A 25,014-nucleotide genomic window follows, 5' to 3' on the forward strand; every position below is an offset into this window, starting at 1 on the left:
TGTCAAACATGGTGGTGGCAGCATCATGGTTTGGACCTGCTTTTCTTCAGCAGGGACAGGGAAGATGGTTAAAATTGATGGGAAGATGGATGGAGCCAAATACAGGACCATTCTGGAAGAAAACCTGATGGAGTCTGCAAAAGACCTGAGACTGGGACGGAGATTTGTCTTCCAACAAGACAATGATCCAAAACATAAAGCAACATCTACAATGGAATGGTTCAAAAATAAACATATCCAGGTGTTAGAATGGCCAAGTCAAAGTCCAGACCTGAATCCAATCGAGAATCTGTGGAAAGAACTGAAAACTGCTGTTCACAAATGCTCTCCATCCAACCTCACTGAGCTCGAGCTGTTTTGCAAGGAGGAATGGGAAAAATGTTCAGTCTCTCGAGGTGCAAAACTGATAGAGACATACCCCAAGCGACTTACAGCTGTTATCGCAGCAAAAGGTGGCGCTACAAAGTATTAACTTAAGGGGGCTGAATAATTTTGCACGCCCAATTTTTCAGTTTTTGATTTGTTAAAAAAGTTTGAAATATCCAATAAATGTCGTTCCACTTCATGATTGTGTCCCACTTGTTGTCGATTCTTCACAAAAAAATACAGTTTTATATCTTTATGTTTGAAGCCTGAAATGTGGCAAAAGGTCGTAAAGTTCAAGGGGGCCGAATACTTTCGCAAGGCACTGTATCTGTGTGTCTCTTCATTGGCCTGGGCTATTGTTATGATTTCTTAATCCGGCCCAGTATCCATTCAGAATCAATATCAGTAGAATAAGGTCATAAGAGCATCAAAAATACACTGACCGCTAGGGAATTTGTGGAGTTTTATTTTCAACATGTAGCACCAAATCAAATGTATTTGTCACATACACATGGTTAGCAGATGTTAATGAGAGTGTAGCGAAATGCTTTTGCTTCTAGTTCTGACAATGCAGAAATAACCAACGAGTAATCTAACCTAACAATTCCAAAACTACTACCTTATACACACACACAAGTGTAAAGAGATAAAGAATATGTAGATAAAGATATATGAATGAGTGATGGTACAGAGCGGCATAGGCAAGATGGAGTAGATGGTATCGAGTACAGTATATACATATGAGATGTAGGGTATGTAAACAAAATGGTCAAGTTAGAGGAAACACAGACACACAGTGCAACAAATCCTATTTACAAAACACTGAGCGGATGACATACAGCCTGAATTTACATGTACGGTTAACATCCAAGTTAACAGTGCATTGCCTGGTGCTTGACTTGGTTTGGTAGCTGTTGATCTGTGATGATGGAAAATAGCCACAAGAGACAACACAGGTTATTTCATTGCTTTAAAGTCATTCTCACAAAAGCAGCAGTGCCCTTATGCATGTTTGTTGCATGACTGCATGAGAGTCAGATCCGTTACTTAGGTCTGCTTGAACAGACTTGAATAAAAGAGAGAAATATTCATACTTCTGTTTCAGTAATTTCCATTTGTACCCAAAAGGAGAACAACTAAATGCTAAAAGATAAGGGCCAGAGTTATTTACACAGACAGTGTTGTTTTTGATGTTTACACCTTGAATGAGACATTTGTTTGGCTGGTTTTCTGGCGTGATCTTCTTCTATTCACTCTAATCAGGGTTTTACATGTGTGGAGTTCCTCCTCAGACAGAGGCCTTCACAAGTCTCCTGCGTCTCGAAACGGTTAGCGTTGCCGCCACAGCCGCCATACCAGAAACGGGAGCACTCGCTCTGTGTCGTGTCAAAGTACCACTTCAGAGTGTAGTTCTCACAACCTCCCTTGTCCTGTTTGAAGAAACATGCATCTGGGGAAGAGGGAGAGGAAACGGGGCAAAGGGGAGAAATGGGAGATAGAAAAAAGGGGATAGGATTCAGGAGAAAACAAAAGAAAGGGGGGAGAGGAAAGAGAGAGAGGAGAGGAAAGAGAGAGGAGAGGGGAAAGAGAGAGAGAAGAGGAAAGAGAGAGAGAGAGGAGAGGAAAGAGAGAGAGGAGAGGAAAGAGAGAGGGGAGAGGAAAGAGAGAGGGGAGAGGAAAGAGAGAGGGGAGAGGAAAGAGAGAGGGGAGAGGAAAGAGAGAGGGGAGAGGAAAGAGAGGGGAGAGGACAAAGCCAAAGTTTGAGACTCATGCCTTTTACACTATTGTACAGACCCGAGCCTGCTGTCTTTTCACATGTATTATTGCATACAAAATTAGAGAGAGATGTGGTCCTTACCCTGGTTAAGAACTGTACTTTCCTCTGTCCTCAGGAGGGTTGTGTGATCTGTGAACACATAACATTAGAAGAAAATCTCTGGTGTAGTGCTGTGAATGATGACCTCGCAGCTGACGTGACAACACGACAACACGACAACATGAAACAACATGACAACTGACAAAAATGGCATCACAACTTTTGTCATTTCAAACCTGCAATTGCCATACTGTTTAAACAAGGTATATTACAGTCACTAATGTTAGGGGTTCAGCTCATTAGAATTATCTCAACTGAAAGCCTCCTGATTTGAGAATGCAAATAGAACAACTAGTGTTCTCTTCTCATGTAGCATTATGTGATTCAGCATTTGACAAACATCACAACAGTCGTCGTAATTCAGGTTGTGGCTAACAGAGCTCTACATCTATGACCTCCACATGATGTTCAGTAGAGGGCTGGGGGGACTTACTGGAAGTGCCACAGGTCTCAAAGCATTAGTTTTCCGTGCTAAAACGGTTGGCGTTAGTGTCACAACCTCCGTACCAAAAAGGCAATCATTAACAGAGCGTTTTGTTAAAGTGCCATCGCTGGCCATAGTCCCCGCAGTTAGTGTCACTGTCCACATCCAACTTACAGTGGGCTAAAAGCAGAACAAGCAGGTTTGTAAACGGGGAGGAAGATATGCAGTATGAGGTTGCAAACTGAGACTACTCATGCAGTGGGATACGAGGGAACGTGAGGGAGAGATAGAAATAGAAGTTCTGTTATAAATATGGGGTTACTGATTACCATTAGAGTTTGGCTGTGGCCGGGGGGGTGAAGTGGCTCCATCTCCCCTGGAGAAGGCATGTATAGTGTCAACCTGGTCAAGAGCTATCTGAGTCGGAAATACACCAGTGTGCTCCAGGAACTCCTCCTCATCTGTGTACTCCTCTTCCTCTTTCCACACATCCCACTCTGCCTGTCCTTGTCCCTGTCCGTGTTCCTGTCCCAGCATCAGATCACACTTGAGTTTGAGATGGGCAGGAGGGTAGCTGTTCCCTCCCTCTGAAATAGTGAGGGAGAAGTGAGAGAGTTAGGACACACAGTAGCACTGCCTTGGCAGCAGCTAATGGGGATCCCTAATAAATACAAATGCAAATGTTAAAATGTATGATTTGTTCTGGCATAATTATCTCTCCCTCAAGAGACAACCAGATGAAGAAGCATGCTAGTGTTCCTTACTACTGAGGACCCTGAGGAAGGCTCTGAAGAAGCGCTGTGCGTAGCCTCTCTCCCACTCCTTCACGTGCCACAGATGGAGCAGGTGCTGCTCTGACGGCGTGCTCGCCAACTCCTCCACCTGGGTGCTGTTGTAATGGTCGCCCACCGCGATCACAAACAGGGAAACGCCCTGACACTTGGCCTTCTGGGAAATGTAGGCCAGCTTGGCCTGGTCCCAGTGGGCTGTCTCGGCCCCCACCACAGCCAGCACCACTCTACTCTTCCTGGGCCTGGTGGCCTTGAGGAACACCTTGCTCAGAGCGTACTCCAGGGTCTGCCCCAGAGACGACACTCCTCCCTGCTGCTGCATGCTCCTCAGGTGTCTCTGTAGACCAATGTGGTTGTGGTACTTCTGCAGGTCAAACTCTACCTTGACGGCCTGGGAAGTCTGGGGGAGCAGAGAACCACTGGTCTGGAGAAGGGCCACTCTGGCCCGGCCGTCAGCCACGCTGGGTTTGGGGCTCCAGGCTACCTGCTTCACCACTGAGCCCAGAAGCTCCTGGACGCCAGCGTACTGATCGGCCCGGATCTCCCTTGAACCGTCCACCACCAGGGTCAGGTCCATATCCACCACCAGGGGCCGCTGAGCGTCAGTAAAATCACACCCCTGGGCTGGTTTACAGTGGTCTGATGGACACACAGAGTGTAGTAGTAGTACAGTAGTAGTACAGTAGTAGTGCAGTAGCATCAGTAGTAGTAGTACAGTAGTAGTACAGTAGCACAGTAGCCTCAGCAATAGTCGTACAGTAGTAGTGTAGTAGCATCAGTAGTAGTAGTATAGTAGTAGTGCAGTAGCAGTAGTACCAGTAGTAGTAGTACAGTAGTAGTACAGTAGCAGTAGTACAGTAGCATCAGTAATAGTAGTACAGTAGCATCAGTAGTACTGTAGTAGTAATAGTATTAGTAGTACAGTAGCATCAGTAGTAGTATGAGGAGTAGTACAGTAGCATCAGTAGTAGTAGTAGTACAGTAGCATCAGTAGTAGTACAGTATAATCAGTAGTAGCACTGTAGAAGTACAGTATAATCAGTAGTAGTACTGTAGTAGTACAGTAGCATCAGTAGTAGTATTAGTAGTAGTACAGTAGCATCAGTAGTAGTAATAGTAGTATTAGTAGTAGTACAGTAGCATCAGTATTAGTAGTAGTAGTATTAGTAGTAGTACAGTAGCATCAGTAGTAGTACAGTATAATCAGTAGTAGTACTGTAGTAGTACAGTAAAATCAGTAGTAGTAGTAGTAGTAGTACAGTAGCATCAGTAGCAGTACAGTAGCAGTACTGTAGTAGTACAATAGAATCAGTAGTAGTAGTAGTAGTAGTAGTAGTAGTAGTATTAGTAGTAGTACAGTAGCATCAGTAGTAGTAGTAGGAGGAAGAGTACAGTAGCAGCATCAGTAGTAGTAGTAGTACAGTAGCAGCATCAGTAGTAGTACAGTAGCAGCAGCAGTAGTAGTACAGTAGCATCACTAGTAGTAGTACAGTAGCATCAGTAGTAGTGTATTAGTAGTAGTAGTTGTAGTATAGTACAGTAACATCATTAGTAGTAGTAGTAATGTAGTAGTAGTACAGTAGCATCATTAGTAGTGTAGTAGTGTAGTACAGTAGCATCATTAGTAGTGTAGTAGTAGTTGTAGTGTAGTACAGTATCATCAGTAGTAGTAATGTAGTAGTACAGTAGCATCATTAGTAGTGTAGTAGTAGTAGTAGTACAGTAGCATCAGTAGTAGTGTATTAGTAGTAGTAGTAGTAGTATAGTACAGTAACATCAGTAGTAGTAGTAGTAATGTAGTAGTAGTAGTACAGTAGCATTATTAGTAGTGTAGTAGTGTAGTACAGTAGCATCATTAGTAGTGTAGTAGTAGTAGTACAGTAGCTTCAGTAATAGTGTAGTAGTAGTAGATAATTATTTATGCCCAAGGGAAATATTGGTTCTACAGCAGAATTAACCATAAAAACGAAGACATACATTGATACCAAATAAGACTATATTTTATTTTGTCCCTGTGTGCTTACCGTAGCAGATGACGCAATTTTTGATTCTTGTCAGCACAGCATTTTGGTCCTGTGACCTATCCACCAGCCGAACAAGGATGAAGCTGCCCGTGTCATCAGCCTGCGCCACAACAAAACAAAAACATACATGGGCTGCATTTCAATTCACCAGCCTTTCCGCTGCCCTGTTCACTATCCCATAACCAGAAAGCATCTGTTAGCAATTGTACCTCAAAAGCCCGTTGAACATCGGGGGAGTTCCTCAGTGCGATGACAGCAGGAGCGATGTTCAAGGCCTTGAACTCCATGGCGGCCGTGACGATGGCAGCGCTGTCCACAGAGGGCCCGTTGGTGAAGAACACTGCCACCTTCCTCATCGTCAACGCTTTACGGGTTCGCTTAAAGACATGGCGCCCCACAAAGCGCATGGCCTCCCCAAGATGGCGCTGGTTGGACGTTCGTTCCAGTGCAATGTTTTGGATGGCCTCCAACAACTCCGGCTTGCGTTGGTAGTCCTGGAATCGGATCAGGTACTTGGTGTTGGCACTATAGGATACCACGGCAACACGTGCACCCGTCGGGCAGTTGCTCTCGGCGATGGCAACGTCATCCAATATGGAGAGGAGAGCGGAGTGCATCCTCTCAAACGTGGCAGGCTCCACATCCTGTGACATATCCAGAGCAAAGACCAGCTCTGTGGGGTAGGCTGGGCACGCTGCCTGGCCTGGGGGATAGAGTGAGAGAGGGACAGAGAGAGACAAGGGGAGAGGAAGGGAGAGAGGGACAGAGAGAGAAGGATAGAGGAAGGGAGAGAGGTACAGAGAGAGGGAGAGAGGTACAGAGAGAGGGAGAGAGGTACAGAGAGAGGGAGAGAGAGGGAGAGAGGTACAGAGAGAGGGAGAGAGGGGGAGAGACGTACAGAGAGAGAGAGATGGGGAGAGGGAGAGAGGGGGTGAGGGGGGCAATGGTATTTTTAAATGACACCCATTCATAACATCACTTTGCCAAGAGTTCTGGTTTGATTACACCAGAATCTTCAGTCAGGTACATACATTTATTTGGACGATGAAGGGTTAATGGAGACATACCTTGAGAGCATGCTGTTTGGGGGAGAAAAATATCATAGTTTAGAGACAAAATTAGGAATGAATTCATCTTTGCTTATGAAAACATGACCTTACCAGCAATAAAGCAATTGACACAGTGGATCTTTTCTTACAAAAAATATAGAGTAGGAATACCAAGAGCTTACCACAGTTATCACGGATATAGGTGGTCAGCTGGCATTCCTAGGGAGACAAATAAAATAACATGTTAAATAGCTCTCAAGATTCTCTACATAAAATGTTTTAGAGTTAAATTGGAACAAAAATCAGACAGAATACACATACAGACATGGCTCTCTCTCCTGGTCTGCCTCTAGAGCCCTAGATAGAAATAGAGAATTAGTCAGAAATCCACATGGAAACAGTGAATATCTTACCAATACTTATATCTTACAATACAACCAAAACTACAACTACTATTATTATTATTATTCACTTGAAACAAATAACAATAATAAAACAACCAATACATGAGATTTGTAAAGTTCCTTTAAAAGATCCAAAAACGCAAATGAAATACTAACAGTGTGTCCCGGTGGTCCAATGGATCCGGGATCTCCTGACTCACCCGATCTGCCCGAGTTCCCCTGGTTCAATCACATCGTAACGTATGGCAATTTTAACAGAAGATTTTATACATGTCAACACATATTAGTACCTGTGGCCCAAGCAAATGTCACAAGGTTTGAAGTACAACACCTGAGAATATAAGCAGTGGTGTTAGACACTCTTTGACTCAAGCATAGAGACTCTATGTGTGAGTATATACAGTTCTGGAGGGTGACACTTTAGTCCCACGAAGATAGTTTGTAGATGTTCAATAACTGTCAACAACATAGCAACTAACTATCCACTAACCCTAGCCCTTACCCTTATTCTAAAACTAACCCTTACCCTTATTCTAAAACTAACCCTTACCCTTATTCTAAAACTAACCCTTACCCTTATTCTAAAACTAACCCTTACCCTTATTCTAAAACTAACCCTTACCCTTATTCTAAAACTAACCCTTACCCTTATTCTAAAACTAACCCTTACCCTTATTCTAAAACTAACCCTTACCCTTATTCTATAACTAACCCTAACCCTAACCCTTATTCTAAAACTAACCCTAACCCTTATTCTAAAACTAACCCTAACCCTTATTCTAAAACTAACCCTTACCCTTATTCTAAAACTAACCCTAACCCTTATTCTAAAACTAACCCTTACCCTTATTCTAAAACTAACCCTAACCCTTATTCTAAAACTAACCCTAACCCTTATTCTAAAACTAACCCTTACCCTAACCCTTATTCTAAAACTAACCCTAACCCTTATTCTAAAACTAACCCTAACCCTTATTCTAAAACTAACCCTTACCCTTATTCTAAAACTAACCCTAACCCTTATTCTAAAACTAACCCTTACCCTTATTCTAAAACTAACCCTTACCCTTATTCTAAAACTAACCCTTACCCATATTCTAAAACTAACCCTTACCCTAACCCTTATTCTAAAACTAACCCTAACCCTTATTCTAAAACTAACCCTAACCCTTATTCTAAAAGTAACCCTAACCCTTATTCTAAAACTAACCCTTACCCTAACCCTTATTCTAAAACTAACCCTAAATCAAAACCTAACCCTATCCCTAACTGTAACCTTAACAAGCAGTTGCTTATCAACAGATAGCTTATTAATAGTATGACCATCTGTAGAGCATCTACACTGAGTGAACAAAACATTAAGGACAGCTTGCTACTATTGAGTTGCACCCCCTTTCGCCCTCAGAACAGCCTCCATTCGTTGGGGCATGGACAGTACAAGGTCTCCAAAGCGTTCCACGGGGATGCTGCCCCATACTGACTCCAATGCTTCCCTCAGTTGTGTCAAGTAGGCTGGATGTCCTTTGGGAAGTGAACCATTCTTGATACACCCAGAAAACTGTTGAGCTTGAAAAACCCAGCAGCATTGCAGTTCTTGACACAAACCGGTGCGCCTAGCACATACTACCATACCCTGTCCAAAGGCAATTACATATTTTGTCTTGCCCATTCATCCTCTGAATGGCACGCATGCACAATCCATGTCTCGAGGCTTAAAAATCCTTCTTCTACCTGTCTCCTCCCCTTCATTTTCACTGATTTAAGTGGATTTAACAAGTGACATCAATATGGGATCATAGCTTTCGCCTGGATTCACCTGGTCAGTCTATGTCACGGAAAAAGCAGACGTCAATGTTTTGTACACTGGGATTATCCAAATAAAGTGTGACCGTTCTGGGCACTAAAAATGTAGCGGTATTGACTTAACAATTACAGCAATGCATGTGCAACAGGACACTCTGGGGTCTTCTAGCGATAGTGTGTGTGAGTCTCACCCCTCTGCCTCGGTTTCCTTTGGGGCCTGGACCTCCTTTGACTCCAAAATCACCACTTTCACCCTGAAGATGACAAACAGGAAAAGGGGATTGTTTACTTTTTGTGAGCTTCAGAATGCAATGTGCCATGATTGGATTCCAGCCTTGTTCTCTTATCCATTCTGAAAGGGGAGATTTTATATCAATAACTGACCTGTAATCCAGGGTAACCATGGAAACCAGGCTCTCCCTTTAAAGTAATCACAAAACACAAGGAATAATTTATTAGTGTCCATCAAACATGTCTGGAATACAAATCTACTGTATATTAAAATCCTTTCATTTGAATGAAAAGATAATAGGCAGAATCTAGCACACAACCAGATCTGATTAGTGAAGGTGCTGGAGGAATAAAATGACACTAGAGAAGTAGGAAAAAGTCTCTGAACACTTCCAGTCAGATGCACATTTATTTCATTTAGCTGAGCTTTCGGTCAGTCGACCATCATTTAGATGAAAATAGATTTTATTTTATGATCTACTAAGTACATGAACAATATTTTCCAAAGGGGAAAACCTCATCAACTACTAGGATGTCTATGGACAGCAGCTGTTGATCTGAGTACTGAGTAAGTGTACCTTACCTTCATTCCCTGGGGTCCGGGAGGCCCATGGCCGTCACTGCCATCAAGACCCTGTATTAAAGAAAACACACCATCACGTCCCATTCTTACATGACCTTACAAACACATACAGTCTTGCAGTGTGTGTACAGCATGTGTGTGTGTACCTGCAGGTGAAGTGTGTAATGACAAGGCAACACCTTACCGGCATCCCTCTTGGCCCAAGTGTTCCAAGGGCTCCGTTGACCCCGAGGTCCCCAGGTTGGCCCTGTGAGGAAACCACACAGTATTGGGTTGGAAGAAGGGCTATAAAACATTATTTTACAGACATGTTTTAATGTATACTTTTTATGTGTCTATATGTAATATGTTTCTGTTGCTCTGCAGGCCTGGTAACAAATTGTCCTACCAAGATGGCCAATGTTTTGTATTGTAATGTATTACATAACTGTAGGTCAAAGGTAATGGAATATTTAGAAGATGCAGAGTTTGAGGGTTTGAGAGGACGAGCGTACTAAAAGTCCTAATGGTCAATAGAGGATTATAAATAGGAGTTGGGTTTCAGTTCAACATCTGTTTAGAATCTGTCCAATGTCACTCCTGAACTCAGAGTGACGTGTAGTACGTTCTATACATGGAGTCTGGGGCAGGATACTATTTATTTGGCCGTTGGCCAAGTTGTTCTGCAAGGACTTCTGATTGGTCAACCCTAAACTAGGATGGGGGTTATTAAATGGTATCTTGTTCCTTTGTTCAGTGGGGAAAAGCTGAGGACAGGGGAGACTGAACATCTGAACATCTATCTCCCAGCATAACATCTTGATTTATCCTTCTCAAATAAACCTATTTTTCTCCCCCTGATTTGCTTTGTAGTTTGTGTTATTGAAGAATAACATAAATTGCTAACAAAGGCAATGCACCTTCTGTCCATTCATCCCTCGTCTTCCTGTTGAACCTTTGCCACCCATAGTTCCAGGTGTGCCCTGAGGGAAAAGCCATTCATACGCCATCATTACATGTCAACATCACATAACAGTAGGATTTATGTATCAGGCATCCTCAATGTGGTGAGATGGGATGGAAGTAGAAAGGTAAGAAAAGTGACCTGAGGTCCAGGTAAACCCTGCAGGCCCCTGGGTCCAGGCTGGCCCAAGTCTCCTCTTATACCCTGTGCACACAGGAGAGAAACATGTTCAGCAACAGTAGGTATTGGGGGGACTGTTCCAAATGCAACAGAAGTGCATCAGTAGTAGCATTACTGTGGAGTTGTGGATGAGGGGAATGGGTATATATTACTTACCTGTGGTCCAGAAGGGCCAGGAATTCCTTGGAGGCCTACAACTCCTGGATCCCCTGGTGTTCCCTAGACACACACACGCAGGCAAACATACACACAAAACACACATACACACACAAAGAACACAGTAATGGGTACATACAGTAAATATAGATAGTAATCCTAGGGACTGTTATTCATGAAGTAGCTTTGTTGATAATGCTGCCTACTGTACATTTGGACCAGGGAGACCTCTTCTTCCTTGAGGACCCTACAAAGCAGGACACAGGACATAATCATCACTTGACAATTGACCAAAAAGGTGAGACAACATCAGTATAACAGGACAAGGACAGCTTAGCAGAAATGAAACTTCGCTCACTGGGTTTCCAACGATTCCACTTTCTGCTCGACTGCCCTCTTCTCCTGGGTCTCCCTGTCGGTGTGGAAAGGGAGACAAGAGAGAAAAGGTGTTTTTGAGGGAGAGAGAGGATGAGAATAACAGCAGTGTTGTCACCCTCCAGGACGGTAAGGGAATCCTGCTTTACTCACTAGAAAGAGCCAGTCAAAATGATCTGGTGCTTGCAAATGAACTTGGTGAATAAGCGATTCTGATTCTTAGATCAGTACATTGACAGTGGCCAACTACAAGCTACATACCGGTAGTCCTGGGTTTCCCCTTCCTCCTTTGGGACCCGCGACAATGCTGTCCACTCCAGAGTCTCCCTAAAAGACCAGAAACTAACTTTTAGTAGCAGTTAGAAAATAAGATATAGAAACACAGCATTTGTTACAGTCTAAACCACAACTGTCAAACACATTCCAAACTCGTTCCGAGTCTCTGTGGGTTTTTGCTCCTCCCTTGTACCTGATTGATGAATTAAGGTCACTAATTAGTGAGGAACTGCCCTCCTCTGGTTATCTAGATCTTAATTGAAAGGAAAACCTAAAACCAGCAGATACTGGTCCTTGAACCATCGTAAATCATTTGCACTGTTAAATGGCGTCCATAGTTTATGTGACTTACAGGGTCACCTCTAAGTCCACGCTGCCCCTTCACTCCTGGCTCTCCTATGAGGCCGCTGTTGCCCTGCAAGAGAACCCACCATCAATAGGTTAGACATTAGAGAAGATAATCGAGTAAGAGTAGGATATTGGGGACATAGGAGAAGTATATTGGTGACAGGAGAATGACATTAGTGACATAAGAGTAGTATACTGGTGATGTAGGAGTAGTATATTGGTGACATATGAGAACAATATTAGTGATATAGGAGAAGTAAACTGGTGACATAGGAGTACTATACTGGTGACATAGGAGTACTATACTGGTGACATATGAGAACAATATTAGTGATATAGGAGAAGTAAACTGGTGACATAGGAGTAGTATACTGGTGACATGGAAGTAGCATACTGGTGACATGGAAGTAGCATATTGGTGACATGGAAGTAGCATATTGGTGACATGGAAGTAGCATATTGGTGACATGGGAGTAGCATATTGGTGACATAGGAGTAGTATATTGGTGACATAGGAGAACGATATTAATGACATAGGAGTAGTATATTGGTGACATGGAAGTAGCATATTGGTGACATAGGAGTAGTATATTGGTGACATAGGAGTAGTATACTGGTGACATGGAAGTAGCATATTGGTGACATAGGAGTAGTATATTGGTGACATAGGAGTAGTATACTGGTGACATGGAAGTAGCATATTGGTGACATAGGAGTAGTTATTGGTGACATAGGAGTAGTATATTGGTGACATAGGAGAACGACATTAATGACATAGGAGTAGTATACTGGTGACATGGAAGTAGCATATTGGTGACATAGGAGTAGTTATTGGTGACATAGGAGTACTATACTGGTGACATGGAAGTAGTATATTGGTGACATAGGAGTACTATACTGGTGACAAGGAAGTAGTATATTGGTGACATAGGAGTACTATACTGGTGACAAGGAAGTAGTATATTGGTGACATAGGAGTACTATACTGTTGACAAGGAAGTAGTATATTGGTGACATAGGAGTAGGATATTGGTGACAGAAGTAGGATATTGGTGACAGGAGTAGGATATTGGTGACATAGGAGTAGCGTATTAATGACATAGCAGTAGTATATTAATGACATAGAAGTAGTATATCAGTGACCTAGGAGTAGTATATTGGTGACAGGAGTAGCGTATTATTGACATAGCAGTAGTATATCAGTGACCTAGGAGTAGTATATTGGCGAAATATATGTAGAATATGAGAAATTGTGTTTACTGGTCTTCCTGGGTTTCCTCTCTCTCCTGCAGCTCCAGCTGTTCCAATCAGACCCTGTTCACCGTCAACCCCATCAAGGCCATGGTCTCCATCATCACCCTGCCATGGTAATGTGCACACTGATTCACAACACACTCAACAACAGCAGACGTTTACATCCACACAATGAAAAAAAGAAAGCACCATGGTAAACCTGCTTTTCCATCGGTTAAGACAAAATACCTAGTATACTGCACATAGAAAGGTTTCTACTGTACACTACATTTAGCTGTGTGAACGTGGTATCAACAGCTTCATTCACTTACCCTGTCCCCTCTGTAGGCTCTTGAGCCCTGTAAAAAAACAGAGATCAGATTAGATGGGATTATTTTAGACTGGTAACTCCAGCGCATCATGGTTCAGAGATCAAATGGGATTATTTTAGACTGGTAACTCCAGCGCATCATGGTTCAGAGATCAGATGGGATTATTTTAGACCGGTAACTCCAGCGCATCATGGTTCAGAGATCAGATGGGATTATTTTAGACTGGTAACTCCAGCGCATCATGATTCAGAGGTCAGATTAGATGGGATTATTTTGGACAGGTAACTGCCACAGGGTCATGATTCAGAGGTCAGATTAGATGGGATTATTTTGGACAGGTAACTGCCCCAGGGTCATGGTAAAAGGTGATCTAAAAGCAGATGTCGGGAAGACATCTAATGGGAAACATTCCAGACCAGACGGTCTATAAACATAGATTTTTGGTTAGTCAGTAGTCCATCTGCTCACCTTGAGGCCTCTCCTCCCAGAACAGCCCTGTAGTCCCTGTGGGCCAGTGGGACCTGGTGGACCTCTCTCGCCCTGTGGCAAATCAGAGAGCGAGGACAAGGGTAATTGGTTTTAAGGTCAAAGGTCACAGGTTATTAAACTGACTTGTAGACCTTGCCCACCATCCACGATTCATATGTTTTGATTTGTCAGATGTCTGAATACCACACTGAGAATTATTCTTCCCTCCCTGAAAATACACACTTACAATTCCCCCCTCCTCGCCAGGGAAGCCAGGGTGTCCTTTCAGTCCTGGCTGACTCTGTAAGGAGAGAAACGAAAAACAAATGAGGAAACTGAAACTGGCAAAGGGAGGACTGATGAAGTACATAGACCCACATCTTCTTTACAGTATTTTAACAGTGTTAAATTACTGTGTCACGTCACATCTTAAACACTGTATAATTTTATAAAGAAGGCTCAGAGGGCCTCACCTTTGTCCCTGGGCGTCCTCTGTTGCCACGGATACCCTCATGTCCGGTGCACTTACACATCACATTGCAGCACTCCCTCTCAGCCACTGTGTCCTGGAGAGAGAAAGGGAGAGGGGGAAGAAAGAGGGGGAGAAGGAGAGAGTGGGATAGAAAGAGAGAGAATGAGACCATGTGTTATTAAATCCAATATGTCATATGTTGACATACCCTCATAATTGGAGACACCTTTGGAGGCACTCATCTCAAAAGCCAATCTAAAAACAACCAATCACGTCACTGCTCTGTTTTTCTTGTCTCCAGTGGCTCCTGTTGCTAAGTATATTTCTAGCAAGTGACGACTCTATTTCATGGTGTACTATATCCCATTTCCCATGACCCCAGAGTTCTAGTTTTGATGCTTCCAACCTGACATGCCGAAACAGGAACACAATTCCTTTCTGTCATTTCTGACATCCTGACATTCTTCAACAATGTCACGTAATCCGCTTTTTTAAACAGAAACATTTGTCATTGTACTGTATGACCCAAAATACTCAGACATATCAGAAATACTTCTCTATCCCTACAGCTGGGAATATGACTGGAAATGGAATTACTGTAGATAGAGACATAAAGGACTTACATGTCAGCCCAAAGAGTCTTAGCCAGTCTAAGTGACATACAGTATTACTACAACACAGGGAGATACAACTAAAAGGGTTGTTCTGATTCTGTTGTCACAAAATGATGAACCACTTACTATTTGTGTCAACAGGGTGTTTCCCAAATTGTGCATGCCAATGTTGAGCGGCTGCTTGTAGCCAAATCCTCGCCCAAACTCCACCATCTGAAGAAGGTTGGCATTTTGGACCCCTTCTAGGGCGACTGTAAGCAGGGCGTTGATACCTTTTCCGGAAATGTGACATGGAAGACAGAGATAAAAGTATAACCGATTTTAATGTTCATTTTTGTCTCATGAATGTTCTTAAATTTGTCCGTTTCGGTGGGTTTCCCCTGGTTCTTTAACCTTTAGTGCGGAGAAGTTCCGACTCTTGCTCCAGTTTCACCACGTCATCATCGAGTCCGTCTGAGAAGATCACCAGCACCTAAAGGACAAAGTAGTTGTGACATTGTTATTACAATGTGATATAACCAACAAAATATGTTATGAAATTAACATTTTTGGAGTCTGGGATCAACCACACAGGAGACATAATGTTTGGGCCCACCTTCACGCCAGCGTTAGATTTCTGGAATTTATCACTGAAGGAGCGCAGGAGGAAGGAGTTGAAGTATGTTGTCTGGGAGGTCTGCAGGGCCATAACCTTCTCCACAATTTTCTCGTCGTACTTCTCGAAGTTGTAGTCGTAGAGAACCTTTCCGTCCTGCTCCACCACGCGGAAGCCAATGTTAGTCTCAATGGAACCATCTCCCGCCACGCAGCACAGGCCCTTCAGGTTGGACACATAGCGGATGATTTGTGGCAGGAAGGCCTGTAGCTGGGCTTGGCCATCGAAGAGCCCCTGGGCGGTGGCCCTGCGTGTAATATCGAACCCCATGGCGATGTCTATGGTGCAGCCTATTGGACACAGACACACTCCTTATTACTTATCATCCAAATGAACCCCTTTAACAAGTTCAAAAGCTTTATGTGTTAGGTTTACTCAAGGATAATATGAGAGACAATGTAAAATAGCCTGTTTTTCAAACACTAACAAGCATTCTTTGACGAGGGTTTTACATTGAGTCAGGAGAGACAGAGGAAATAAAACGTGCATACGGTTTACTCACCCGCCTGAGTATCTGGTACCTTGGAGGAGCATATAGTATCCACCACCTTCTTCTTGATCTTGTCCAGGCTGGCAAAGTCCTGCACAGAGAAGACCCTTTCCGGGTTGAGAGTGATTTGCCCAAGCTCAACAGGTTTGTGGTCTTTCCCGATACCGATGGCAAACACCTCAATGTTCATGGCCTTGAGCTTCTCTGCTGCATCAACAACATCATCATCTGAACGTCCGTCAGTGATCACAACCAGGTTCTGAGAGACCTTGGCATTGATACGGCTCCCTCTAGCTGGTTGGAAGTACTCTGTACGGACGTAGTTCAAGGCCTTTCCGATGTACGTTGTGTACCTAATCTGCATCATATTGTTTATCTGGTTGTTCACCTCTGCTTCTGTGTAATACTCATTCAAGAAGAACTCCTTTTTAGGATCACTGCTGAACTGGGCAACTCCCACCCGGAAGGACTGCTCTGCAATGTTGAAGCTGGAAACAAGGTCTGTGGCAAACTTCTTCATGATAGTGAAGTCGGTGGTGCTGATGCTCCCTGAGCTGTCAATCAACAGGACCAGATCCCCCTGCGTTTTTTCACAGACTAAGAGGAGAAGAGAAGACGTCAGATCATGTTGAACCATCTAATTTCAAAATGCTTAAGCTACAAGGCTTTGTACTTTCAGCGTAGATGTTTTTACAGTTGGATTCTGTCTTACCTGGTTTGCTGGTTTGGCAGAATTCAAAGGAAATATTTTTGTGCAGTGTGTCTAGTTTATGGAAGTCATCCACAAAGAAAACCTTATTCGTGTCCCCTGCCATGAGCTCAAGCTCTTGCTTATTTGCTCCAACCACTCCGATGCTATAGACTATGATCCCATTGTCCCGTAGCTCCTTGGCTGGCCCAGCTAGGCTATAGGGGTCAGTAGCCTCACCATCTGTGATCACCATCAACCACTGGGGAACATTTAGGGCCTTTCGCCCGCCGTACTGTGCACCAAAATAACCCAAGGAATACTTGAGTGCCTTTCCAGTGTAGGTGTCTCCACTGGGCTCTCTAAGCTTTGTGATGGCACTATTGACGTCTCGCTTAGATTTGTATTCGTTGAGTGTGAATTTAGACTCGGGGTTGTCTGAAAAGACAATCAGACCATAGCGTGTCTGCTTCTCCCCAACAGAGGTTTCATTGACCACGGACATCATGAAGTTTTTCATTATGTCAAAATTATCTGAGCTGATGCTGGTGGAGCCGTCCACCAAGAAAATGATGTCTGCGATCTCCGTCCTCACACACTCTGGTGGAAGAGAAGAAGAGATAGAGGAAAATGTCAATGTCAAAATCTAAGAAATGTGAACTCATTGTTGCTTTTAAGTAATGTTTCATGAAACAAGTGGCACTCACCTCTCTCCGGATCACAGATTGCCAATGCCAGTTGGCTATCCAAAGCCTTGAGTGCATCAAAGTCCCTCTCGGAGTAGACCCTCTCCTGCGCGCCACTGATCTCCAGTAACTGTGTATTGTTGGCATTGACCACCCCAATAGCGTAGATGATCACACCCTTGTCTTGAAGTTTCTTGGCAGGAGACATGACCTCATCCTGCGCCTCACCATCGGTTACGACAATCAGGAACTGCTTCACGTTAGTGCGCCCTCCTTTCGGTGGGTCAAAGAACTGTGAGGTGTAGGACAGGGCTCTGCCGGTGTGTGTGCCCCCGCCTATCTGTTGCATCGTTTGTAAATCCTGCAACATGCCTTCCTTATCGTTATGCTTGTTGAGAGGGAAGATCACCTGTTGGCTGGTGCTGAACTGTATGATGCCCACGTGCACTTTATCCAGGCCTATGTCAGATTTGTTGATGATGGATTGCATGAAGACCTTCATCTTCTGGAAGTCTGGGTTGTTAATGCTACCTGAGCTGTCAATCAAGAAGAGGACGTCCCCCTTCATGTCGTTGCAAACTATGAATAGAGAACAAATATTAATTTAGCTGTTGTTATAACTCAATGTGTGCTCATAATCAATCCCTGGCAAGAGACAAGGTGTTTCATATTTTTACTGAAAATAAATAAGATGTAACACTTAAAAACAATAGAGATGCCCTTACTATCAGGGGAGCAGATATCTGTGATGATGTCATTTTTTATTGGTTTCAGAGCGTCAAAGTTGTTGACAAAGAACTTCTTCTCTTGGCTGCCAGCAATCTCCAGCAGCTGTGTATCGTTAGCTAGATTCACCCCAATGGCATATATGGTGATGCCCTGCGCCCTCAGCTTTGCTGCTTGATCCTTCACGTTGTCTTCAGACTCTCCGTCTGTGATGACAATGAGGTACTCGCGAACTTTGTTACTTCGGGTGGCCTTAGCCCGATCAAAGTGCGGACCCATAGAGGTCAGCGCTAATCCGGTCTTTGTCCCGCCTCCAAGTTGGATGATACCATTCACAGCTTTCTCCACTGAAGGTTTGTCAGGGTAGGTTGTCAAATCAAACTCAAGAGCTGGTGTATCAGAGAACTTTACCACACCCACGCGGACATGATGCGGTCCGATGTGGAATGTGTTTATGAATTTGTTAATAAATGTCTTCATGTCAGCAAAGTCTGGATATTCAATACTCCCTGAGTGGTCGATCAGGAAGAACATGTCTGCTTCATCTGTCTGCAAACAGCCTAGAATCAAAAGAGAAACGAAAGCACTTGTGTCATCTCGGAGATCACATTATGTCTGTATCAACATTCCTCTACAAATTAAACAACAAGAAGCATTGTTACAGTCATTTTGATCTCACTTTGCTTGGCAGTGTATGTCCTTGCGTTGTCTTTGACTGCTTTTTTAAGGATGTTGTAGCACACACTCTTCTTCAGGCTCTTCTCCAGGGTCTTGAGCTTGGCAAAGCTGTCCACATGCAATACGTGCTTGTTAGGGGGATCTGAAGCGATCTGTCTCAGCTCGTTCTCGTCAGCATCCTTGATCCCCACTGCATAGACAGTGACACCAGCTCTGCGCAGTGCAGCGGCATGAGAAGTTACGTTGTCCTGGGACTTTCCGGTGATAACTATCGCCACCTGCTGCACCCCCTGTTCTTTCCGGCTGCCCCTCTCCTTGATAAACATCTTCTCCCTGGCATACTCCAGGGCCTCGCCAGTGTATGTAAGACCGCGACGGTAGGGCAGAATCTTGATGAACTGAAGGATATTTGTTTTTTCTTGGAAGGAGTTGAGGTAGACCTGGGCCGAGGCCTTGTTGCTATAGAGGACAATGCCCACCCTCACCCTTTTGCAGTCTATATCTAGGCCGTCTACTATCTTGTGGATGAATCCACGAACCAGCTGGAAGTTTGCAGTTCTATTGCTCGAAGACTCATCAACTATAAACACAATGTCAGCCAGTGAAGCTTCACTGCAATCTGCAATAGAGAGGAAATTGTTAGTCAACAGCAATCTGCTATCCTTTATGTATAATGAGCAACTATTTCACAAGAGATCAGATATTCACTTAATTCAGCAAAAATCCACAAATGCCCTTACCGTCAGTCACAGTGACCACCTCTTCAGTCTCAAAGACAGTCTTTAGCACAGAGGTGATGGATGTAGTCTGGTAAAAGAATGGCGAGGTGGCCATTAACTTTAGCTCTGGAAGTGTAGATTCACCCAACCCGATAGACACAATGGTTGTCCCTTCAGATTTGATAGTACGTGCCACCTTCATCACGTTATCCTTCGAATCCCCCCCTGTCACCGTGACTAGAAACTGCCGGTAGCCTTGTTCATTACGGCCACCAGACGCTGTGGTGAAGAAGTGTGCACGGGCGTATTCCAGGGCATCGCCCAGGTGACGAGACTTGTTGGGACGCAGCGGCAGCCTGAATTTCCTAAGAGCTGCCAAGTACTCTTCCTTGGTGTTGTGGGTGTTCAGTAAGAACTCCACCTTGGTGTCCTGGGCAAACTGGGCCAGACCCAGGCGCATCGTTTTAGTGCTTGGGTTGAGTTGGTTGACCAGTCGCATCAGAAGGGTTCTGACCAGCTGGAAGTCTGCCTGCATCATATTGCTGTCCACCAGGAAGAAGATATCAGAGAACTTTGGGATTAGAGCTGAAAAAAGAAAGAATAATTGTTATGACAACAGTATGAATGTATGTCATATTTTATTTTCATTTTTAGAAATGGTCCTTTGAATGTTGACATTAATGTTGGCACAAGCGGCCGTGACCAATGTCTGTCTCTCAAGGTTGCATACTTTTGCGTAGAATGGCATCCCATGGTACAACTAAGACAAGTCACTTGGATTACATACTTTGCAAGTTCAACATTCACAATTTGTTACAACATACAGTATGTTTCCTTATAAAAGTCCCTTACCCATCCTCTGGTTCTCCATGGAGACACAGACAGTCTGCAGCAGACCCTGAGAAAGTGTTTGTAGGGCCTGGAAACTTTCTATGTTGACCAGGAAACGCTCATGGGGCCTGTTAGCGATATCCTTCAGCTCGTTGATGTTGGCTGCCCCAACTCCAATAGCAAACACAATGACCCCTTGCTGCCTTAGCGCCTTGGCTGGCAGCGTTACGTTGTCCGCAGACGCCCCGTCGGTGAGCACCACAGCAATCTGAGGCACCCTCTGATCAGCGCGGCTACCGTTTGCCTTGGTGAAAAACTCTTCCCGAAGGACAGTAATGGCTTTGCCGGTGGCTGTGCCTCCCCCGAGCTGTGGAAGCCTGTCCACTTGCTCCAGTAGGGCCTTTTGGTCCGTATGTTCCCCCAAATGGAATTGCTTCTGGATCTCATTACTGAACTGGGCTAGTCCTATGCGAACCTTGTCCGCTCCAATATCCAGCCCCTCGATGAAGCTGTGGAGAAACCTCCGAACCTCCTGGAAGTTTGTAGGGCTGATGCTGGTGGAGCCATCCACAAGGAACACAATGTCAGCCACTGTGGCGTTAAGGCACTCTGGAGATTAAGGAAAATAATAATGTAATTTATTTATAAAGAATATTTTTCAAATGGAAACAATAAATACACTGTTATAGTACCTTGTACCACTTTGGATATTGGTCTCTTTGCCTCATCTACGGTAGTACATAGCACCTGGATGAGGCTCTGGGAGATCCCCTGCAGCGCAGCAAAGTCTGACACGCTGTACACGTGCTGGTTGTGAGGTGTAGTGGCAATCTCCTTCAGCTGATCTTCGTCTGCTTCTTTGATCCCGATGGCGTACAGCGTGACGCCCTGCTTCTTCAGCTTAAGGGCATGCAGCCCCACATTGTCCATTGATTCACCATCAGTGATCACCACGCCGATCTGGGGCACGTTCTCATTCCCCCGGCTCCCTGCGCGGTCAACAAAGAGCTCGTTCAGCAGGAAGTCCAGGCCCAGGCCCGTGTTGGTTTCACCACCCATATAACGCAGGTTTGTAATGTACTGCAGGATGTCCTGTTTGTCCTGGAAGGTGTTGAGGAGGAACTCGGTGCGCGGTGTGTTGCTGTACTGGACCAGACCGATGCGCACCTGGTCGGGGGCCACGTCAAAGCTGTTAACCAGCGTGTACAAGAACTGGCGAATCTGTTTGAAGTTCTCTGAGCCGATGCTCCATGAACCGTCCACCAGGAAGACGATGTCGGCCACGGCCTCTTCCTTGCAGACTGGGAGGGGAAGAAAACAATAGTCAGCCAATGGAATTCCGTACAAGTGTCTAAACCACAAGGTTTTCTGTGCATGGGATGAGCAATGAAAGCAATTAATCAATAAATCAATCTATTAATCAAATATTATTTTTATTGTGCTTTTATAAAAACCTATTTCTTATAACTGCTCAGCAGTCTAAAGCCCCATAGAGTTGGTCATCATTTTGCATTTGTGTGGTATTTCTTCAATGCTTCTATGTTTATGCCATTCTGGACTGTGGTCTACATTCTGGAATGATTCAGATGTCAGGAGACAAACATGCTTACCTGTTTTTTGTGCTCCGTTAACCAGAAAACATGCTGCTATGGTAAAGATGGCCAGGAGGCCCTGTGTCCCCTCCATGTTGGAACGTTTCTCTAGTCTCTCTCCTTGAAGACAAACATGGACAGATCAACTGTTGGAACACAGAAAGTTGCTGTTTATCAGATCAAGTTGTGTTGACAACAGATTCAACTGAAATGTGGTTAGATCTAATTTAAACATAGCATCCTGTGACATCCTGGCCTTCATTTATAAATGTTTCTTACACGATAACAGATTATTTTGCTCTACTCATGCTCATGCTCAGGGTTGGGGAGTAGGATTACATGTACAGATACATCTGAAAAACGACATGATTACTTCAAGGATTATTTTTAAATTCAGAAAGGATGTTTCTGCGAAATAAACAAATCTAACACTTCTGTTTTTTTTCAATGACATTCAAATCAGCATTGAAAAAAGGAGCAAGTTTAAGTTTGTTCTACCTGAGCGAGTCTGACCACAAATCAGAGACCAATATGATGGCACACCAAATGTGTTTGATGGATTGCGGGAAAAGAGCAGGAATGGGCTTCTGTAGTCTACAGTCAAAGCTATGTCTTCCAATGGTGCGACTGCTGTCGGCTTCAAAAGATTATCCAACTTGAATAAATGCTTGGCGGCAAGGATGACAGCAGTGGTGTAGTCTACGGCGATACTGATATCACTTATTATTATTGATATCTACATAGCGCATTGATGTGAATCACACTGCTGCTCTCTCTTTTAGCTATTTGCGCCTTATGGATTGTTGTTGTTGTGGATGGCTGTTCACAAATCTATACGTGTATTTGAACCCAATAAATGTTTGAATTCAAGAAGTTAAAGCTGCCTATCAATCATTGTTTTTGAAACCAGTGGACAGCCGGTGAAAAATGTGGTCTTGCAACAGCTGCATAATGCGGATCCCAGTCTATGGAATAAAGGTGGGGCTTTTATTGCTCAATCTAATTCATGCTAATAAAAAAAAACCATAGGCCTAATGTACACATGCTCAACCTTGTACACTTTTAATAGACTTACAAGGGACAATCTGTAGTTGCTACATCCATTTTTAGACTTATAAATTGTATGTATATATGTGCCTCATGAGCTTAATTCAACTGTCACAGTTGTCATGATGTTGCCCTCTTTGGGTACAGCAAGCCCCATCCCCCTCTCCCTGCCTCCTACAACTAGACTGCTGTGGTCAGAGAGGTCGTAAATTCCTGGAAGAGATTATCTCCTCATGGCCAAAGTATAGTGACAGAGTGAATTTTCAGAACAAAGGAATTTCTTCCACCTCACAGAACTTGAGGTCCGAACAACATTTATGTTCTGGAGAAGGTATAAAAGACTGGTGAAGAATTCAGCTATGAACTGGTCCGCTTGGTACAAGTTTGTAAAACTCATGAGAGACGGTGCGGCCACATTACCATAACACTGTTAATATAATAGCCTCAGATATGAGGTTTACATCTAATTGTTGTATAAGATGAACAAGTGAGGATGATACTGTTTGTAAAATTGTGTAATGTGATTTTGGACTGTTTAATGAAGGACACTCCAATTCCCTTTTGAGTTTAACTAAATCAGAGGACCGCCCATGAGCCCAGTTAGGGTCGGGCATCCTGGTGCAGGCCCTTTTCTGCAACTCCCGAATAAAACCCCAACTTTGAGAAGTTTTCAACAGACCATGTTTTCTCTCAATCACGAGAGGACAAAGGTTGCAGATGATTGCTGAATCTTTTAACCATACCACGTGGTTAAACTCTTAAGACTATCGATACCGACAGAATAAGAACAAGTCTTTGATATTAATTACTAGTCTGCAGCTAGGAATTCGGTATCATTGAACGTGAAGAACGACAACCGCCGAAACGTGAATGAATGTCACTCTGAACTATCCATTCTAACCACGACAGAGAGAGAGAGACGGACAATTCTACAAAAGAAACAAACTTTTCAACAGTGATCAAGACAACACACTGAGCGTAAATATATATATATTGATTGTAATTGTTCCCGAATGAGTGAGCGTTCACGTGCAAAGGATTAGCATTTCAATTGTTATAATTATCTACTCTGTAGTGACTTCTCAGCTGACCCCCACTCCCCTTTCGTCTAACAAGTCGCCATGCCGGTTTAGCCCACTAGGGCACATTCCCCTATCATTTCTTGTAAACATATTTACTTGTTTGTTTATGCACTTCTGTGATTGTTTGGTTAGTTAATAAATAAATTATTTAAGACAATTGATGTATGACTCATAGTGAAGACTGGGTTCATGCAGATAGGCAACAATTTACGACGTTTGGAATGAGACTAACGTGAGGTAAAATAAATAATTCATTAATCAGAAGACTAATTGATCAGATATAAAATATCTGAAAAGTTACATTAGGAAATTATAACTTTGTAATCTGAATATTTTCCTTGGTGCCCCGACTTCCTAGTTAATTACAGTTACATGATTAATCAGTTGATCGCGTAATACTAATTACAGAGAATCTTTGATAAAACTAAGTCTTTAATTTAATGATAGTAAAGACATGACACTCTCCATGAGAACTCAAAATATAAGAATGTTTTACTCCATTGTTTGTAAACATTGTAAATGTAAACCAACACTGTATAGCCTCATAACATGGATATCATGGATGATCAGTCATTTTGTTATTGTTTCATCTGTGGATTTGCCATTTAAACATCTGCATATTATCAAGATATTAAAGTGTCACCAACAAAAAGGTAAACAATAGGCCTATAGCAAGTGCAGCATATGACATTCATTTTTCCCATGTACATTGCACTTTTCAGTAGTGCTCAAAGCATGCCATTCCATGAGCGAAGAATTCATCTTTCAACCCAAATCAATGAGCCCAATCAATCCTCCATGACAACAAAATCATAAACAACAGAGTAGAGCTGGCTAATAAGTCCTTCATTTTGGGGTCATGCTCAGATAAA

General features: G+C 43.4%; 1 protein-coding gene across 2 annotated transcripts in view; it reads right to left on the minus strand.

Moving 5' to 3' along the window:
- Positions 1-816: 816 nt before the first annotated feature.
- LOC110513540 (collagen alpha-6(VI) chain) overlaps positions 817-25,014 on the minus strand; it is a 32,153-nt gene continuing 7,955 nt past the window's right edge. Inside the window, exons 2-39 of one of the 2 annotated variants that reach the window (XM_036966710.1) lie at positions 22,032-22,133; positions 21,114-21,722; positions 20,443-21,030; positions 19,612-20,175; positions 18,873-19,490; positions 18,193-18,753; positions 17,489-18,046; positions 16,806-17,381; positions 16,106-16,690; positions 15,544-15,893; positions 15,342-15,420; positions 15,075-15,220; positions 14,336-14,428; positions 14,110-14,163; positions 13,863-13,934; positions 13,395-13,421; positions 13,090-13,188; positions 11,834-11,896; positions 11,467-11,532; positions 11,189-11,242; positions 11,042-11,077; positions 10,831-10,893; positions 10,636-10,698; positions 10,451-10,513; positions 9,736-9,798; positions 9,552-9,602; positions 9,122-9,157; positions 8,929-8,991; positions 7,091-7,153; positions 6,852-6,887; positions 6,713-6,749; positions 6,549-6,560; positions 5,691-6,184; positions 5,482-5,581; positions 3,431-4,096; positions 2,996-3,253; positions 2,225-2,272; positions 817-1,816 (exon numbers count right to left, since the gene is read on the minus strand). In XM_036966710.1, coding sequence (XP_036822605.1) covers positions 1,626-1,816; positions 2,225-2,272; positions 2,996-3,253; positions 3,431-4,096; positions 5,482-5,581; positions 5,691-6,184; positions 6,549-6,560; positions 6,713-6,749; positions 6,852-6,887; positions 7,091-7,153; positions 8,929-8,991; positions 9,122-9,157; positions 9,552-9,602; positions 9,736-9,798; positions 10,451-10,513; positions 10,636-10,698; positions 10,831-10,893; positions 11,042-11,077; positions 11,189-11,242; positions 11,467-11,532; positions 11,834-11,896; positions 13,090-13,188; positions 13,395-13,421; positions 13,863-13,934; positions 14,110-14,163; positions 14,336-14,428; positions 15,075-15,220; positions 15,342-15,420; positions 15,544-15,893; positions 16,106-16,690; positions 16,806-17,381; positions 17,489-18,046; positions 18,193-18,753; positions 18,873-19,490; positions 19,612-20,175; positions 20,443-21,030; positions 21,114-21,722; positions 22,032-22,107 — 8,181 coding nt within the window. In that variant the 5' untranslated portion in view covers positions 22,108-22,133 and the 3' untranslated portion in view covers positions 817-1,625. Of the gene's footprint in view, positions 1,817-2,224; positions 2,273-2,995; positions 3,254-3,430; positions 4,097-5,481; positions 5,582-5,690; positions 6,185-6,548; positions 6,561-6,712; positions 6,750-6,851; positions 6,888-7,090; positions 7,154-8,928; positions 8,992-9,121; positions 9,158-9,551; positions 9,603-9,735; positions 9,799-10,450; positions 10,514-10,635; positions 10,699-10,830; positions 10,894-11,041; positions 11,078-11,188; positions 11,243-11,466; positions 11,533-11,833; positions 11,897-13,089; positions 13,189-13,394; positions 13,422-13,862; positions 13,935-14,109; positions 14,164-14,335; positions 14,429-15,074; positions 15,221-15,341; positions 15,421-15,543; positions 15,894-16,105; positions 16,691-16,805; positions 17,382-17,488; positions 18,047-18,192; positions 18,754-18,872; positions 19,491-19,611; positions 20,176-20,442; positions 21,031-21,113; positions 21,723-22,031; positions 22,160-25,014 lie in introns of both variants that reach the window. The other variant, XM_036966709.1, reaches the window with a different exon arrangement.

The sequence above is a fragment of the Oncorhynchus mykiss genome, chromosome 3, assembly GCF_013265735.2.
Source record: "Oncorhynchus mykiss isolate Arlee chromosome 3, USDA_OmykA_1.1, whole genome shotgun sequence".
In the NCBI taxonomy this organism is placed as follows: Eukaryota; Metazoa; Chordata; class Actinopteri; order Salmoniformes; family Salmonidae; genus Oncorhynchus; species Oncorhynchus mykiss.